Source organism: Sinocyclocheilus rhinocerous, unplaced genomic scaffold, assembly GCF_001515625.1.
Source record: "Sinocyclocheilus rhinocerous isolate Xijiao unplaced genomic scaffold, SAMN03320098_v1.1 scaffold1046, whole genome shotgun sequence".
NCBI classification, from domain to species: Eukaryota; Metazoa; Chordata; class Actinopteri; order Cypriniformes; family Cyprinidae; genus Sinocyclocheilus; species Sinocyclocheilus rhinocerous.
Genome location: NW_015646218.1, coordinates 31497 through 49896, shown reverse-complemented (window position 1 = coordinate 49896; position 18400 = coordinate 31497). Strand labels below are relative to the sequence as shown.

The following is an 18400-nucleotide window of genomic DNA, read 5'->3' as shown; positions in this document are numbered from 1 at the left end:
AGGAACTCCGTTATTTTGACAGCAAAATACAACAAAGAATATCGTTTACATGTAGCGCCATAGGTAGAGCGTCAATTCTCTCTCTCCCTCTCTCTGCGTGTGTGTGAAACAAAGCGACGGCGAGTCGTGCGCCATTCACACTAGAGTTTACGGTACGTTAAATGCAGGTGCGTTGCACATCCATTCGGATGAACTGAAACACAGCACAGATCGCTTCGCGGAGAGTGACTATCCATGTTCCGTACACAACGATGTTCCGTACAGATGACGTTTTAGCGCCGATCGCTGAATAAATACTTCCCGGTCGTGCATAAACTATATATCTGTGTCATCCTTATTTCTCCCTCTTTCACCCCCGACCAAGACAGAGACCCACCCGCCGTTTGTTTCAGTGTGATTTCAGTAAGTTTGCCAGGTGCGCCCACTGCGCTTGAAAATGGACGGTGGGCAAGCTACACTTCAATACTGCAGCTTGGGTGGGGAGACTACTAGAGCAGCGAAAATGTACATTTCTATTTAATTTATGTTTCTCACAGTACTACAGCCTTTATGAAATGAATATTATGTTATCACAAATTGTTAAATATATTACCTTTTGTTGAATAAATGCTTTGAAATGGGAATTTTTAAACTTCGATTGCGGGCGATGACCACTTAGCGCCACTCTCACCTGAGACAGGCAGCACATCTGTCAGCACAGACGCTGCTGCATGCAGTGATGATGTTTATATTCATATTGTCTTCAGAAAGATATGGAAATGTTATTCACTAACGTTTCACATGGTCCATGCTTAACTCACATGCCATAATTAATATCATGACACAATCATTATTAAAGCAGCAATTAACTTACATTTTAATAAAATAAAAAGGTACTCATCTTTCTTATTCATTTAAATAATGTTTTCTTCAGTTAAAATAAATAAACAGTGTGTTCGGCGAGTGAAAATATATTTGAGCTAAACTTATACTTAGCCTCCAACTCACACACTGGCGAGTAAAATCTGAGAATTTATTAGCAATTGGCTAATATTAGACATAATTTAGTCGCCCAGAGTGAAGTGGGGATAAAAAAAAAAATCCTCCCGGATGATGTTACCCCACCAACCACCAACAGAGCATATAAAATACCAAAAATAAAAATATTTTTTATTAAGTAAAATACTGCAACATGACAATACAAACAACAATAAAATCAGAAATGGACTGACGTTCAGCGCGCACGCTGATCCTCGTTCATGCGCCTTAATCCATGCAGGGTTTTTCAGAAAGTCAGCGCGCGCCGTTAGTCTATTTCAGAGTGACAGTATGAGATTAATACACACAATGTTTTTGCTCAAAACTCACTCTACTGTGACCTAATACAGATATTGTATATAATAAATTGACGCATAAATGTATTATGAGACAGAACGCAGAAGTTTACCGTCACCGTAATTTGGGAATTATGATCACGCTATTGACTGATGGATCGGCAGAGAATTGTCTTTCTGCGAGTTATTAAGAAATTATGGTTATATTCTATTTAAAGAAATATGAGGTAAACGTGTGAATACACAATGTGTGCACTTTTGGAGTAAAAGTTTGTAGCCTATGTTGTGTAGCGATCGCAATGATCAAAAATAAATGGAAGCAAACGCGATTGAATGTACAGGTTTGTGTCACGTTATTCTATTCAAAATATCTTTTAACTCCCGATTGCATTCCTGGCAGAAATAATAACTATTCGTGTCATTGTAACCAAGTATTATCATAAATAGTGGCCAAAATTCGAAGCTATCTAATCTCAAGGTAAAATCTGAATATTTATTCTAAAAATGTTTCTGTAACAGCTGCCAAAAATAATCTATATATTTTTAGCTCCACTGTGATTTGAGATATATTTTCAAGGAATTTTTTTTTTTTTCAAAACACAAATCGCACCCTGTATAAATATATAGGCCTATATATTATTATTATTATTATTATTTTGTCCCGTCCCTTGCTTTGGTTATCACTGTCTCAATCACTGCTATTTCGAGAGTGAATCCAGCATAAATATGCAAATGTCATAAAACTTTGCAGCGTGTATCGAAAAACAAAAGTTTCATACAAATTCTGAATGGATTATAGCCTAGAAAGTGCTCAAAGCGTGCTCCCTTTGTTATCACTAAAAAGCATTACTCATCTTAGTTCATCGCGATCTCCCAAAGTTCCATTATAATCAGTGAAGCTCTCTGAACTGCACAATGAATTTCATATTTACATCGCGTCTGCACTTAGTTATGAGATGATTCTCGAGCGTGCAAAACTGCACTTAATAAAAACTCCGGTTCTTTCAGCAGCGAGTCAATTCTAACAAATTAAAACGCTTTTCTGATTGGCCATTGTGTTCATATATATATATATATAATTTCTTTTTTATTTTATTAATTTATGTATATGTGTGTGTACAGGTTTTTCTACACTGGTGGGGACTTCAACCTGAATACACACCGACGCGTGGGGACTCGTGTCACCGTGGGGACCTACATTGAGGTCCCCATGGAGAAACAAGCTTATAAATCATACAGAATGAGTCTTTTTGAGAATGTAAAAATGCAGAAAGTTTCCTGTGAGGGTGAGGGGTAGGGTTGGTGTAGGGTGATAGAAAATACAGTTTGTACAGTATAAAAACCATTACGCCTATGGAGAGTCCCTACAAGGATAATAAACCAGACGTGTGTGTGTGTGTGTGTGTGTGTGTGTGTTAAAACTTAATTTATTCTTATGATGGCAAAGCTGAATTTTCAACAGCCATTACTCCAGCCTTCAGCAGTGTTGGGGGTATCGCATTACAAGTAACATGTGTTACGTAATCAGATTACTTTTATCAAGTAACTAGTAAAGTAATGCAATGAAATATCTAAGTTACTTTTTCAAATAAGTAACACAAGTTACTTTGTTTTCCCATTTATTCACTGACACATCTCCTGTGCTTGTGTTGAGAGAAACTGGTAGTGAGGTGCAGAGGCCGAGACACTTCCTATTAATTGGTGCGAAAGGGCATTTACAGTTGCCAAAAATATAACTTTGGGTATTTTTGTTATTAAGAAACAAATAAGCAAGCCCAGCCCAGGTGACAAAAAGTAATGAAAGTAACATAATGCATTACTTTCCAAAAAGAGTAACACAATTAATTACTTTTGTATGGACCTCTTAGATCATCGGTGCCCCTCTCCCCTCCACATGTAGCAGAATGACAATAAAGCTCAACTTGACTTGAACTTGAGTAACACAATATTATAATGCATTACTTTCAAAAGTAACTTTCCCCAACTCTCGTCTTCAGTGTCACATGATCCTTCAGAAATTATTCTAATATCACGATTTGGTGTTCAAGAAACATTTCTTATTATTATCAATGTTGAAGACAGTTGGCCTGTCTAATATTTTTGTAGAAACCATCATACATTTGTTTTTTAATTCCTTGAATAATAGAAAGATCAAAAAATACATTTATTTGAAATTAAAATCTTTTGTAACATAATGAACGTCTTTACTGTCACTTTTGATCAATTTAATGCTTCCTTGCTGCATAAAAGTATAAAAAAATCTTTCTGACCCTACATTTTTGAATGGTAGAGTATGTATAATGTGGAGGTTGGGGATGTTCACAGAGCATTTTACTGGGCAAAAATTTGCACAGTACAAGATGAGACACCAACATTTTAGTCAGTACTCTTGAATATAAATGGCCTCAAAGTTACTAGACATTAATTAAAATCACAAAACTCATGGGTTTTTTATATTTCATGTTTTTTTTTAGATTTGTTGGGGGAAAGACAATTCATTTGTATGTGTTTTCTCTTCCAGATCAGACTCGGCTCCTGTCGATCTTAATACATTGCATAGGCAGCTCCTCTCAGGCCACTATGAGAGTCTGGACACTTTTCATTCAGACATGCTGAAGGTGTTCCACTGCGCTGAGGTCAGTTTCACAGAGGGTTCATGGACTCACACTGTTTGATGTTGTTCTGCACCGGTCATGTGTTTGACTTTTGAGCTGTCTAGGTCATACCTCAGACTGACCATCAAACAATATTCACAAAAGAATGGAATAGATTTTTTATTGCTACACATCCAGAGTATTTCCGTGTAATGTTACCATAGAACAGCACCCTGAATTTATTACAGAGACGGTCCCTCTGGAGCAGCCTGAGGTTCAGTGTCTTGCTCGAGGGCACAATGGTAATGTCTCATGCCTCAATTCTTGAGAAGATCAAATCTTTCAGAGCCCAATCGTAATATCTTCCTCAGCAAAATGTTTAGAAATGCACTGTTAATATTTTATGCTCTCATTATGTTTTGAATGCTATCAGAAATACTACGGTTGTGAGTCACCAGTGGGTCATAATGTGAGGCAGCTGAGGGAAGTGTACCACAGTGCTCATCAGGAGGCCTTAACTCAGATCGGCCGTTTCCTGTGAGTGACAGAAAACCACATCAGCAACCTCTATCAGGGCGTTGCTGTGACCAAACCCAGAGGCATGATGGGCCTTCCAGAAGGCAGATAATGCTCTCCAATACCAAAGACCTGCTGTATGTTGCACTCACAGATGCACTGCACAGGTAAAAGTTTTGCCATTTATACACAACTGTGCAATGAAAAAGTTAATACGTTTAATAAAAAAATGTATTCAGTTATAAACATCACCGCTAGGGATGCATAATGTACCATATTGCTAATCACTCGATATTAGAGATTTATTTAAGTTAACAGCCATGTTAATAGTGGATATTTAATTGCGTATGCTCATTTCCCATATTTTTACATTTAGATTACCTTTGTTGTCATTTCATGCCTAATTAAACTTGATCTTTAAAAACACGTATAATTGAATAACACTAATTTAATCTTTAGCAAATCTCAAAATGAATAATAATTTTCATACTGTACATTATAATATTATTATACCTAAATTCTCTTGTGGCATTTAAAACAATTGATTTTAGTTTTTAATATTTTATTTTTACTTTGTAATTATAAAAACAGAACATCATTAATTTAGATTTAAATAGTATAGCCATTTATCAGTTATTAGTAAGTAGCCATGTATTCGTTTATAATATTTTATTTGTAATTAATTTAGAATAATAAAAATATAAAGTATTATTTTTCATTTGTTGAGATTTAAATAGTATTGAATTTTCATGTTAGCCATTTATCAATTATTGACCATATCATGAAAATATTAGTTATCATAGTGATAAGAATTTAAATATCAGTACATCCCTTTAGATACCATTACTGCAATAAATAATTTTCTTAATCAGTATTTTTAAGACTTAATCAGTCTTATATTCCATTAAAAATATCTAGACATCCTTAAAACACAACATATTTACAAGCAAAATTGATTAAATAAATTAGGGCTTGCTTTATAAAGTATATATCTTGAATTAAGTTTTTTTTTTTTTGTCCCACATTGGCTTTTTTCATTTTTTTTATCACAAACATCACTAATTTTGTTATCATCAGTGGTATCTTTCCTTCGTTCATTCAAGACTAACCAAACCATTTGCTTTTGGAAGTGTAACACAAGCCAATAGTTTCCAAGTGTTGGTGTGGGCAGTCAACTCTAGGTAAAGCGCAGACTGTAACAGCTTTAAGGCCTTTGCATGGATCAAAGTCTTTTATTTCTCTGCACTACAAAGGTTCTTTATTATTATTTGCTGATAAGGTGCTCTCACTCTTACTATTTCTCCTGTTCTTTGTCCTCTGTAGGTCAAGACAGCACTCCTGGAAATGCCATTTGTGAGCATGGACACGGCTGATGCTTGACAACATGATTAGTTGAAAGCAACCCAGCCTTACTTTCTCTCAGGGAAAAGAAAGTCAAGCAGAGGAACAGGAGGCATGATAAAACAAATCAATATCTTAAGACCCCAGATCATTTCATGTATCCGAACAACATGCATATCTTTCATTTTGAGATGTTACACCATAGACTGAACAGAAACATGTTGAATGGGATTCAGGGAACCATGCGAACAGGACGTGTTGCTGTTTCGGGTTGAAGGAATGAACATGCACAGACTGTTTTAAATCATTCAACACACTACATCAGCATACCTACAAGAAAATGGACTTCACTATTCTTAAGAGGCTCTGCTGACTGAACAGTTTTGAATGGTGTGAACAGAATTGTGGTCTACAGCCTTTTTAGTGTTTTGTGTTGAAGGTTGTAACTATAAAGTAAGCAATAATGCATGAAAGGTTCAATAACACAGCCTTAATGTAAGCAAATGTGTGTTTATAGTCATTTTAGAACAGTAATTTTTATTTTAAAGGGAATTTACTACCACTCTGTGCAGAGCTGTCTTGTGCTAGTGACGTTCTGTAATACATTGATTTGAAGCAGTAATCTTTATAGCTTTGAGACGGCTCAGAAATATTTTATACTGCTGTAGAGTATATTGTAAATAATGTATATTTAGCAAAATTATGTTTTAGTATGGTTCAAGAAAATCTATTTACAGTCTTAAATTGTTGTGGGAATTAATCTGTTTTCCATTGATTCTTTAATAATATTTTTATAGTTTTTAAGGTTTCTCAATGCATGTGCAATTTGAAACAGGACATTCAGTGTCTGTAAAACATCAGATTTTCATAGTCTTCTTAATGCATGGCATACTTTACTGTGCTTAATAATGTATAATAGCTGTGTATATATATGCAACAAATTATATGTCTATGTTGAACTAAGAAATTAATTATTGGAATTAATTTCTTTATGCAGCTTAAAGCAGAACAAATGAATTAAACCAGCTACATTAGTTCACTCATAATAGTAAGTCGATACTTGGACCATTATGCTTTTTAGATTTAATAGGTTTTATTGTTTATAGATAATATTGTAAAAGTTGTAACCAATACAAATAAACCCACAGGAAGAGCTGCAGATCTATTTTTATCTTTTAATTTGTCCATGAACTTATTAGTGCTTTGTAATCCAAATGTTCATTACTTTAGGTTTGTCTATATACAATTATATGTGTGTCAGTGGACCTACATTAAGTTATTGCATCATATGATTCATTAAATATTATCTCTCTTTATGGCCTTAACACATTATACTCAAAACTTGTTCTTAAAACTTTTTAAGTCAAAAGCAGGTCACATGTCAGAAACTGTGAAGTCCTGTGTAGATGGAAAATTGTAGATAAGTTTCTTTCCAGGTCTCTTTTTACACAGTGGACTTGATTTCATCACTCTCGTTATATAACAAGGTGATAAGAATAGATTCTGGTGCGACTTTGTCACACATAACATATAGGCTACATTCATTTCTAGCGAGGAATCTGCACAGGGTCTTCACAAACAAGACTGCAAGGCAAAAGCAGAATCTTACAGACTGTGTCCAGTGTTCTGACAAATAATGCTACCTATCAGATTATGCTACCAACACTGTATTTATCCTACTGTAAGGGTAGGGTTGGGGTAGGTGTATGTTAATAAAGCCTCACACCTTATTAATATCACGCTGGAAGCAAAATCTGATAGGTAGCAGTTTTCTCTATCGATTTATGCTACCATCTGTTTTAATGGGAGGTAGCAAAATCTGACAGGGCAGCACAAATCGTCAGAATACCGGAATGCGGGTATGCTCAAATGTATAGATTGTGTACCTTCCTATAGCTTTATTAGTTATTATTTCACTTGATAGCGGCGTCAGGATTGCTGTAGAAGGGAATGGCACTCTCTAGTGGTAATACTAACACTAGATAGTAATGCAGATCTGAATGTGCAACAGTGAGAACTATAAAAGTGATTACTTAATTATGGTATGACATTTGTCCAGTGGCGTCCTGTTTAGCAGCCCCATATTCCTTGTTTTCTTAAACATACAAAATGGCCAACAGATTTTTTTTCTTTCTCAAATTGTAAACTTCGTCTTGGTAGCTTAAGCTTCTTTTACCAAGAAGTCAGCAGGCTCAGTGAAGAGCATACTTGAGATTAAATATCACGTGACGACAAAGAAGAAAAATCAAGGTAAATATCACAACGTATGATAATGTTTATACATTTCTTATATATACAATATATTGACATCATTATAATGTAATTTACTCTGTGATGGCAAAGCTGAACTTTCAGCAGCCATTATTCTAGTCTTCAGTGTCGATCCTTCAGAAATCATTTTAATGTACTGTAATATAATGATGGTTATTGATGTTAAAAACAGTTTCTTTTTCTTTTTTTATGATTTTTTTATGAATAGAAACGACAGCATTTATGTGAAATATAATTTTTTTGTCACATTATAAATGTCTTAACTGCGACTTTTGATCAATTTAATGCATCCTTGCTAAATAAATAAATTTTTAAAAAGATGCACCGAATTTTTGAACGGTGTATGACGGTTTTCACAAAATATTAAGCAGCAAAAACTGTTTTCAACGTTTATTAAAAAATAAATAAAATAATCTCAAATACGAATTCTACAGATTACAATGGTTTCTGAATGATCACGTGACGCTGAACAATGAAGTAATGGCTGCTTCATGGATTATGGGATTTTTACATGGATACATTTTCCGTGGTAGTGGAGGTGAATTACACTTGCATAATAGCGCCATCTAGTGGACTCAGTAGAGTAGTGAATATGTGCTAAAAAATATTTTTTTGGCTATTGCTACAAATATACCCCAGCGACTTAAGACTGGTTTTGTGGTCCAGGGTCACAAATATTTAGTTCTTTGTGATATCCGATGGTAGCTGATTTTACATGGTTTCTAGCTGAACCAGACTGGTCATTTATGGTCTTTAGCTGATGGCTGATGTAAGCATTTAGATGAATGATCAGCTGGACTGCCAACTGGTAGGGCTGAGATCAATTTGTTCGTGGTCAAGCTTGTTAGAGCTAGAAGAGGAACTTGGACCAACAGAGTAATGTACACAGGACAAGATATATTAAGACAATGTGATTTCTGCATTTTATGTTGAAGTTATATATGTATGTATTTATATATTTATTTATTTAGTGGCATTTTAGCACTGAGCTCTGGATAATTTCTGACCCTTGACTTGATTCTTTCTTTCTTTCTTTCTTTCTTTCTTTCTTTCTTTCTTTGTTCTAAGCTTCATATTAATCAACATATACATTAAATGTAATTAATTAGGGAATTATGTAATTTGTGTAAAAATAGTCAATGAAATGCCAGCAGGCTACACTTTTTTTTTAAAATGACACTTTATATTAATCCCAATATACACTACTGTTCCAAAGTTTGGTATGCATAAGAATTTTTTTTTTTAAGAAATATGATCAGCCAGGATGCATTTACTTGATCTTAAGTGACAGTAATGACATTTATGTTGTTTAAAAAAAGAAAGAGAGAAAGAAAGTAAAAATCCCTTTTTAAAACGTTATTCTATTCACCAAAGAATCCTAAAAATGTATCACTGTTTTGACAAAAAAAAAAGCCAGAACTGTTTTCAACATTGATAGTAATACATTTTTCTGGAGCAGCAAATCAGCAGATTAGAATGATTTCTGTAGGATCATGTGACATTGAAGACTGAAAATTCAGCTTAAATAAATTACATTTTAAAATACATTACATTATTCATAATACATTAAAATACATTATTTTAATATTATATAATATCTTCAGTACTATTTTATATATGCTTTATTTTATTTTATATATTTAATTTATATATTTATTTTTTTATTATTATTTATTTTATATATTGCTTTATTCAACATCAAGAGGCCCTTTCTTTCGGAACATGCTTCACAACTCCTTGTTCAAGCTCTTGTTCTGTCCAGGCTGGACTATTGCAAAGCTCTCTTGGTCTTCCAGCCAGCCAGTTCTATCAAGCCTTTACAATTAATCCAGAACGCGACAGCAAGATTATTAAGATAATAGTCCTTAGCCATCTTCAAGAATCGGCTAAAAACACATCTGTTCCACCTTTATTTGACGCTCTAACTATAGCACTCTCTATTCTAATTCTATTCTTAAAAAAAAAAAACTTGCCCCTTTTAGACTTGCACTCTATTCATTTACTAACTTCTTGTTTTCTTTAAAAAAAAAAAAAAACACTAGCTTGCTCTATTCTTTTTCTATTCTATCTGTTTTCTTTTTATTTATTATATAATAATAATAAAAAACTTGCTACGTGTACTGTGTTAAGCTAACTGAGACTAGTTATAGCACTTGCTTATTATTGCTCTCTTGTTGATTTTGATTGCTTCCATTGTCCTCATTTGTAAGTCGCTTTGGATAAAAGCATCTGCTAAATGACTAAATGTAAATATATATATATAGTAATAACATTTCACAGTATTACTGTTTTACTGTATTCTTGATCAAATAAATTCTGCCTCATTATACCAAAATATAAAAGAGAACTATTTCAGTAAATGAATAAAAATAATATAGGGAGTTTACTGTGTTGACCATTACAGTAACTAAGACACTATTTATAGTGATGGCAACAGTATGGGTGAGCTGCCCCTGCTTGTATTATATGCACATGTGATCATCCAACCACCTGTTGATTCCCTCCATATCAGACAGAAGGTCAAATCTGACTTTGGTAATATGAGCTACCATTTGTTTTATTCTAAATGAACAAGTCCTGTTGGTAGAATCAGTGAAACTGTAATTTAAATGTGTTTGAGGGCAATGGCATGATTTATCGGGGGAAGTTCTTCTGTGCGGGGAGTCATATGGCTCCCTTTATTTAGCACACTTGGATAAACGTGCTAGTCAAGTAAGGGCAGAGGAAGATCTCCCAAACACACTCCTGCCCATGCACATGTGGTAGACATGTGTTGTCATTTGTCTCCGCAGCTGTTGGGACAACACCTCATATCTAAACCCCCCGTGCCAGTGAGTGTTTGGGACATTTAGGGGACACAAGCAGCATTTTGTCAGCCGACGTATTTCAAACCAGTAGTTGTAATGGATTCTCGGCTGTCGAAACAGATCCAGTGTTCGGTGTGTTTGGGGGACTTCACAGATCCAGTGAGCCTGCTGTGTGACCACACGTTCTGCCGACAGTGTATCAGCAATCATTCCCAAAGCTGCCGCCTGAAACTGTGTCCGGAATGCAGACGGCCCTATACCATGTGGGACCTCCGGTCCAACCGAGTCCTGCGGAATATGGTGACTGCCGTGAGGGAACACTTGAGCGAGCAGCAGGCCCTCAGGGACATGGATGTAGCGGCTTGTGGAGCAGGCGCGAGAGTGTTTGAGGAACCAGAGAAGCTGGTGTGTTCAGATCATCAGGAGAGACTCAAGCTGTTTTGTGAGACGGATCAGAAACTGGTGTGTCTGATCTGTAGGGACGGTGAGAATCATCAGGGACACACGTTCAAACCTGTGGAGGAGGCAGCAGAGCCCCGAAAGGTCAGTGAGGACTGAAACGTCATAAACTGTAGATACCTTTATAAGCCTTATGTTTGAGTTTGACGCTGCTCAAATTTCAGGTCATATCCAGGTCAGAAATACGAAAGCCCAGAAGTTCAGTTGGTTTCTATTTTGAATGTATCTAATTCCACATACTGACTGAGGTTCTGTTTGGGGTCATTTTAATTTATCAATTTAATTTGTCATTTCTGCTCAACATTGAAGCATCACGTTACTTCTTCATGACTTTTAAAATCTTAAGGCTGGAACAGGCTACACAACTTTTTGCAGATGAATTTGCAGTCTGTATGAGTCGACAATAGTTGTTGAAAGTCAGAGCCACTGTACAGATTTGAGATGAATGATTTCACCGAAATGGGCAGACTCTGACTGCAATTCCGTCCGGTCAGAGGATATCATACATGATTGATATTTTTAGCTGATTTTAAACACATTTTGTTTTCATTTGTCAAGCATCTAACAACAAGGCACATGATTCTGCATGTTTCTATGTGAGTTTATGTTCGGACTTGAAAGTCTGATCGTGTTTGTTCCTCAGTCGATTAGTGTATGATGCCTAGGGTGACCATACGTGCCATTTTCCCGGGACGCATCCTGGCCAGGATTTCTATATTGCCTAAAATATCTAGGGTTTGGCTTTGTTTGCGTGTGCAGACCGATCGGTGTATGACATCGGTTCCTTGTGTTTTCGAAACGCTGTCGAGGTACTTTGAATCAAAGCAATATAGAAATCCTGGCCAGGACGCGTCCGGGGAAAATGGCACGTATGGTCACCCTAATGATGCCCAGTTTTTCATCTTAAATCCTTTACAAAGTTGACAAGTAGGATACCTAGGGGTTTTAAAATCTGTATAAATAGTGCTCAGTCGAAGTCTGACATGAAGTGTATTCCAGCCTTAATTAGAAGAACTGGTCATAAATTAAAGATTCTTCAAATATAACGTTACTTATGACATGTTACTTTGTTTATGTAAAACTTTAAATAATGCAATGAATTTTCGCTTACGATATACGTTCCTGCCAGTTGTCTATCTTAATTGCCATTTTTATGTAAATAAATTTGACTAAAGATATTGACTAAATTATTGGGTCTCTAGGATTGTCTCTAGGAAGTCCTCCTCAACGGAACCTGAGGAACAAACATAAATAAAAAACAGAAAGTAAAGGAATCATTCACCCAAAAATGAAAATTTGCTGAAAATGTACTCACCCTCAAGTTGTTCCAAACCTGTATGAGTTTCTTTCCTCTGCTGAACATAAAAGAAGATATTTTCAAGAATGTTGCAACCAAACAGTTGCTGGCCCCCTTTGACTTCCATAGTTTAAAAAAAATGCAATAATAAAAAAAAAAAATACAACCAAAACTGCTGGTTTTGTTACCAGCATTCTTCATAACAGAAGAAAGAAACTCAGGTTTGGAACAACTTGAGGATGAGTAAATGATGACAGAATTTTCAGTTTTGGGTGAACTATCCCTTTAATCACTATGTATGTTGAAATATTATTGCCCAACATATTGTAGATGAATAATAAGACATATCAAAATGCATAATTGTACATTTAATACTTAAAGTCAGAAGTGCTCTATCCTGCTCCTCTGCAGGAAGCTGTAGATCTCTAGGAGCAGAACTGAGCAGCGCTGCTTTAAGCTAATGCATGCAATATTCATGTCAGATGCCCACAAGTCTGTTTTGTGTGTTGTAGAATTTATTGTTAGAGCCTCTGAGCTTCCTGTTGAAGGAGAATGAAGAGCTGCAGGCTCTTATCAAGAAACAGACGAATGAGATCTCTAAAACTGAGGTGAAAAATACACTTCACACAAAAGAGGAAAACAGATCACACAATCCATCTAAAGACTCCATAAAGGACTATCACAGGGTTCATCACTATCTGTGATATGTTTTGTTTCTCAGGAAAGGTCTCGGCAGCTCTCTGCTCAGATCTCTGCTCAGTTTGAGGAGATGCACCAGTTTCTGAGGAAAAAGGAGGAAGAAGTGAAGAAAATGCTGGAGAAAGAAGAGAAGGATATGATAGAAAAGATGAAACGAAACAGAGCAGAAACAGAAGAGAAGCTGAATGATGGAAGAGAGAAGGAAGGGATTCTACGCTCAGTCTTTGAGACTGATCAGCCAGATGGGTTTCTGCAGGTTCAAACGAACATTTGCATTCAGCACAGTTTGTCCAATTAACTGAGTCCATCATATAGATATAATTGCAGTAGGCTACAATGAGGTCAAATCCCCCAAAAGGAAAAATGTGTTTTTCCCTGATATCAAAATATTTTTATTTTTAAAATTTGTAAAAACTGTTATTTAAAAAATAAATAAATACAAAATATGAAATTGATGAAGAAACATAATTAAATTAATTATACTTCTTTCTAAGAAATGGTGAAATGTTAACATGGGGACTTTTTACCCTGAATATAGTCCTTTCACTAGAATAAGAATCTTTAATTACCATGAACAAAACAAGACATTTGTTTCCAAAAAATGAAATGGATGCATATTAGTAACATATATCTGCAAAATTTAAATAGCGTTATAAAACTGTATTATTATTATTTTTCAAAAAAATAGTAAATTAATCAAAAAAAATATATATATATTTTAAAATTACTATATATTTAATCCCCAGCATATGGAACATTTAAAATATGGAATATTGGATATTAAAAAAGATATTATGTATTCAATCCAATTCAATCTTTAGTCATTGCATGCAGTAACCTCAACACAGTAAGAAAAAAAAATTATCTTTAGGGGTACAACAACTTGCCACTGCAAGTACCCTTAAAGGGGCACCTTTGTACCTTAATTTGTACTCTTAAAGGTGTATATTAGTATCTTCAAAGAATATTTACTACTATGAACATTGAATATTGAGAGTGAAAAGGCAGTTTTAAGAATGTGATTTTTGGGAGTAGGAAAAAAAAGTGCATAATTGTTGCATATAAATCTAACACTAGTTTATTCATAGCTGCTGTTCTCTAAATGATAACTATTTTCTTTGTCTGGTTCTACTTCTCCTATAGTGGTGGACTGAGAAAGGGCTGGAATTTGTCGAAGAGATGAAAGTGAAAGAAAGCTGCTGTGAAAATAATGACATTGCTTCTCAAACAACCAAGTAGTACAATATACTGCAATGCTTCAGATAACCATTACCAGTGCTGTAAATATCTCATCAGTTACATTCATCTCTTGCATTTTAGGTTCAAATCAGCAGTGAAAAGCGTGAATTTGACACCTAATTCTCTGTTCCTTGGCCTTCATGAGACTCACTTGCAGTTTATTGTATGGAAGGAGATGCTGGGCTTTATTAAACAAGGTGAGGACATCAGATATACAAATGTGGACAATATGTAAAAGTGTATAAATGTTTATTAGGCAAATAAACATTTTGCAAATTCACAGTATTGGTATTTGTACACTACTGGTTTCTTATGCTCACCAAGACTGCATTATTTGATTGTAAATACAGTAAAAACATATTTTTGACATTTTCTATTTGAATATGTTTTAAAATGTAATTTATTCCTGTGATGTCATGACTCCATTCTTCAGTGCCACATGATCCTTCAGAAATCATTCTAATATGCTGATTTGGTGCTCAGTTATTAATAATGTTTTTATTATCATCAGTTTTAGTTGCTTAATATTTTTGTGTAAAATGTGATACATGCCAACCAAGGAAACGTGAAAAAGATTAACCCAATCACTTTGTTTTGGTAAGCCTTTTTCTGCAAGCATCTGAGAAAACCAGCAAGTCTGATTTCGCTCCCTTGGTGATGTGGCAAAGGGATCTCATTATAATATTACCGCCCCTTAATCTGTAAGTTTACACCCACGGCGCCGTTATTGTGTTTTTGCAAGCGACAACGGTGTACCAGCTCTAATGCCACGGCGAAAGTTTGAGCAAAACATGCTAACTGTTCTGTCTTTGGCTGCACAGACGAGCACAGAACACTATTTACAGTACCAAGCCTCAGAGGAGACAACAGAGCAGATGATTTATTGATTTCTTTACTGTATATTGCTGCTGTTTTGTACACTACTGGTTTCTTATGCTCACCAAGACTGCATTATTTGATTGTAAATACAGTAAAAACATATTTTTGACATTTTCTATTTGAATATGTTTTAAAATGTAATTTATTCCTGTGATGTCATGACTCCATTCTTCAGTGCCACATGATCCTTCAGAAATCATTCTAATATGCTGATTTGGTGCTCAGTTATTAATAATGTTTTTATTATCATCAGTTTTAGTTGCTTAATATTTTTGTGTAAAATGTGATACATGTTTTCAGAATTATTGTAGGTGCTCAGTTATTAATAATGTTTTTTTTTTTATCAATGTTAAAAACAGTTTTGCTGTTTAATATTTTTTGTGGGATCTGAGATACATGTTTTCTGGATTCTTTAATGTATAGAAAGTTGAACATCATTTATTTGAAATAGAAATCTTTGTAACATTAGAAATGTCTTCATTGTCACTTTTGATAAATGTAATGCATCTTTGCTGAATAAAAGTATTAATTTCCTTTTTTTATATGTATTACAGTTCCCACATTATGTTATGCAGCACAACTAGTTTCAACACTGATTTTAAAAAAAAATTTTCTTGAGCACCAAATCAGCATATTAGAATGATTTCTGAAGGATCATGTGACACTGAAGACTGGAGTAATGACTGCTGAAAATTCAGCTTTACCATCACAGGAATACATTTCTAGAAATTAGGAATATACTATATTAAAGGTGACACTGCATTTAAAGAGACAGGGCCGAAAAACAGCGTGTTTCTGCTTCCACTCAAAATAGGCATTTTCAAAATGATATAATAAATGATCTGTGGAGTATTTTGAGCTGAAACTTCACAGACACATTCTGGGGACACCAGATACTTATATTACATATTGTAAAAAGGGGCATAATGTGTCTCCTTTAATATTAATATTACATTAGAAAACAGTTATTTTAAATTTTAATAATATTACACAATATGAAAGTTTTCACTATATTTTTGATCAAATAAATGCAACATTGGAGAAACTTCTTTCTAAAACATTTCAGAAATAATAATTATTTCCTTTTTTATTAACTTTTGACTAGCAGTGTATGATAAACTAAGCTGCGTTTGTCTTTCTCCGTTTGTCTTAGTCCCGGATCGTAATGTCATTCATGACTGTCATGATCCATACCTGAGGGTCTCCTCTGAGGGACGCAGCGTCATCCGCACATCCAAAAAGGGGATTTTCTTACGCCACAAAGACTACAGGCCTCTGGCCCGGACCCACAAGACCTTCCAGTCAGGACAGCACTACTGGGAGGTGGATGTAGGAGCAAAGATAGACTGGAGTGTGGGCTTCGGTGGTGGGTGTATAAGCAACTTAAACAAGGACATTGGGCTCCACCTTAAGCATGAGCAAGGCTACTGCATCAAAGAGTATGAGACAGTGACAGAGATAGATCTGACAGTGAAACCACGCAGGATAGGGCTGTACCTGGACTGCGACAGGTGTCAGGTGTGCTTCTATAATGCGGATGACATGACTCTGCTGCACACCTCCACATACCCTTCGTCCATCCCTTACTCCCTCAGCCTCTCTCCAGGAGCTTATCTGGCAGGGAAGAATGCTGATCCGCTCACAGTCACCTGGAACTGATCCGTCTGGGAAATAATTGGACACTTTAGTAAGATGGTTGTAAGAACTGGTCCATTTATGGTTTTTGAGGTGATATAATAGTGCTTGAGAGAAAAATTATTGGCTGGTGTATTTGCTTGCTCAGTTTGTTAGTGGGTGGTGTGCTTTATTTTTAAAAAAGTATTTGTGACAGGCACTTTAAGCACTAAATTCTGAGAACACAAAAGATCACAAGATTTTTTTTTGTTGTCCTTTTAGAGCCATTTCTAAAACATTAGAAAAAAATAATTCTTTGGTGAGCCATAATTATAAAATAATGCCAAAATTTTTTGCTACTAAGTCATAATTATATATTATAACATAGAAAGTCAAATTGATGACAAAATTATGTCAAAATGATGATATACAAAGCCATAATTATGAGTAAAAGTCATAATTTTAATGTAATAATTATGACTTTTTTATCTCATAATTTCAACTTTGTGTTCTAATTTCACCTGTCATAATTATGACGTATTTATGTCATAACTATGACTGTTTGTCATAATCATGTTATGTCAAATGACTGTAACTGTCATAATTGTGTTATGTCATAAAGACTAACAATATCATAATGATTGTATCATGTCATAATGACTGTAACAATGTCATAATGACTTTGTCATAAATATGACTTTTTTGTCATAATTATGTTATGTCATAAAAACTGTAACTATGTCATAATGATTGTTTGTCATAACTATGACTCCGAGTTTTCAAATTTTGTCAATTTTTATAATATAAATAATCTTGACTTTGTATGATTGTCATAATTTTTGTTTTAGAAAGTCAAATTGATGACAAAATTATGTCAAAATGATGATATACAAAGCCATAATTATGAGTAAAAGTCATAATTTTAATGTAATAATTATGACTTTTTTATCTCATAATTTCAACTTTTTGTTCTAATTTCACCTGTCATAATTATGACGTATTTATGTAATAACTATGACTGTTTGTCATAATCATGTTATGTCAAATGACTGTAACTGTCATAATTGTGTTATGTCATAAAGACTAACAATATCATAATGATTGTATCATGTCATAATGACTGTAACAATGTCATAATGACTTTGTCATAAATATGACTTTTTTGTCATAATTATGTTATGTCATAAAAACTGTAACTATGTCATAATGACTGGTTGTCATAACTATGACTCCGAGTTTTCAAATTTTGTCAATTTTTATAATATAAATAATCTTGTCTTTGTATGATTGTCATAATTTTTGTTTTTTTGTCTCATAATGACCTTTTATGAGACTTTTTTTTTTCTCATGTGGTGGAAACCAGCCTACATT

General features: G+C 34.5%; 2 protein-coding genes across 4 annotated transcripts in view; both read left to right on the top strand.

The window, feature by feature from the left end:
* The window catches only part of LOC107707165 (histone-lysine N-methyltransferase ASH1L-like), a 29501-nt gene extending 22578 nt beyond the window's left edge, over window positions 1–6923 (top strand). The window contains exons 14-16 of one of the 3 annotated variants that reach the window (XM_016511086.1): window positions 3835–3949; window positions 4341–4590; window positions 5747–6923. In XM_016511086.1, coding sequence (XP_016366572.1) covers window positions 3835–3949; window positions 4341–4448 — 223 coding nt within the window. In that variant the 3' untranslated portion in view covers window positions 4449–4590; window positions 5747–6923. Of the gene's footprint in view, window positions 1–3834; window positions 3950–4340; window positions 4597–5746 lie in introns of all 3 variants that reach the window. The other 2 variants (XM_016511088.1, XM_016511089.1) reach the window with 2 other exon arrangements.
* Window positions 6924–10760: 3837 nt separating this feature from the next.
* LOC107707169 (zinc-binding protein A33-like) lies at window positions 10761–17328 on the top strand. The gene is made up of 6 exons (XM_016511098.1): window positions 10761–11385; window positions 13111–13206; window positions 13320–13553; window positions 14441–14532; window positions 14618–14733; window positions 16569–17328. Exons 1-6 carry the CDS (start codon window positions 10939–10941, stop codon window positions 17072–17074), a joined length of 1491 nt encoding a protein of 496 aa, XP_016366584.1. The 5' UTR covers window positions 10761–10938; the 3' UTR covers window positions 17075–17328.
* Window positions 17329–18400: the final 1072 nt, after the last annotated feature.

Excerpts from the sequence above, each read along its gene's own strand:
- LOC107707169 (XM_016511098.1), top strand. The coding sequence starts at position 10,939 with ATGGATTCTCGGCTGTCGAAACAGATCCAGTGTTCGGTGTGTTTGGGG. Across the intron at positions 13,207-13,319 it reads ATGAGATCTCTAAAACTGAG|GAAAGGTCTCGGCAGCTCTC; the intron begins GTGAAAAATACA and ends TTTGTTTCTCAG. Across the intron at positions 14,734-16,568 it reads GCTGGGCTTTATTAAACAAG|TCCCGGATCGTAATGTCATT; the intron begins GTGAGGACATCA and ends CGTTTGTCTTAG.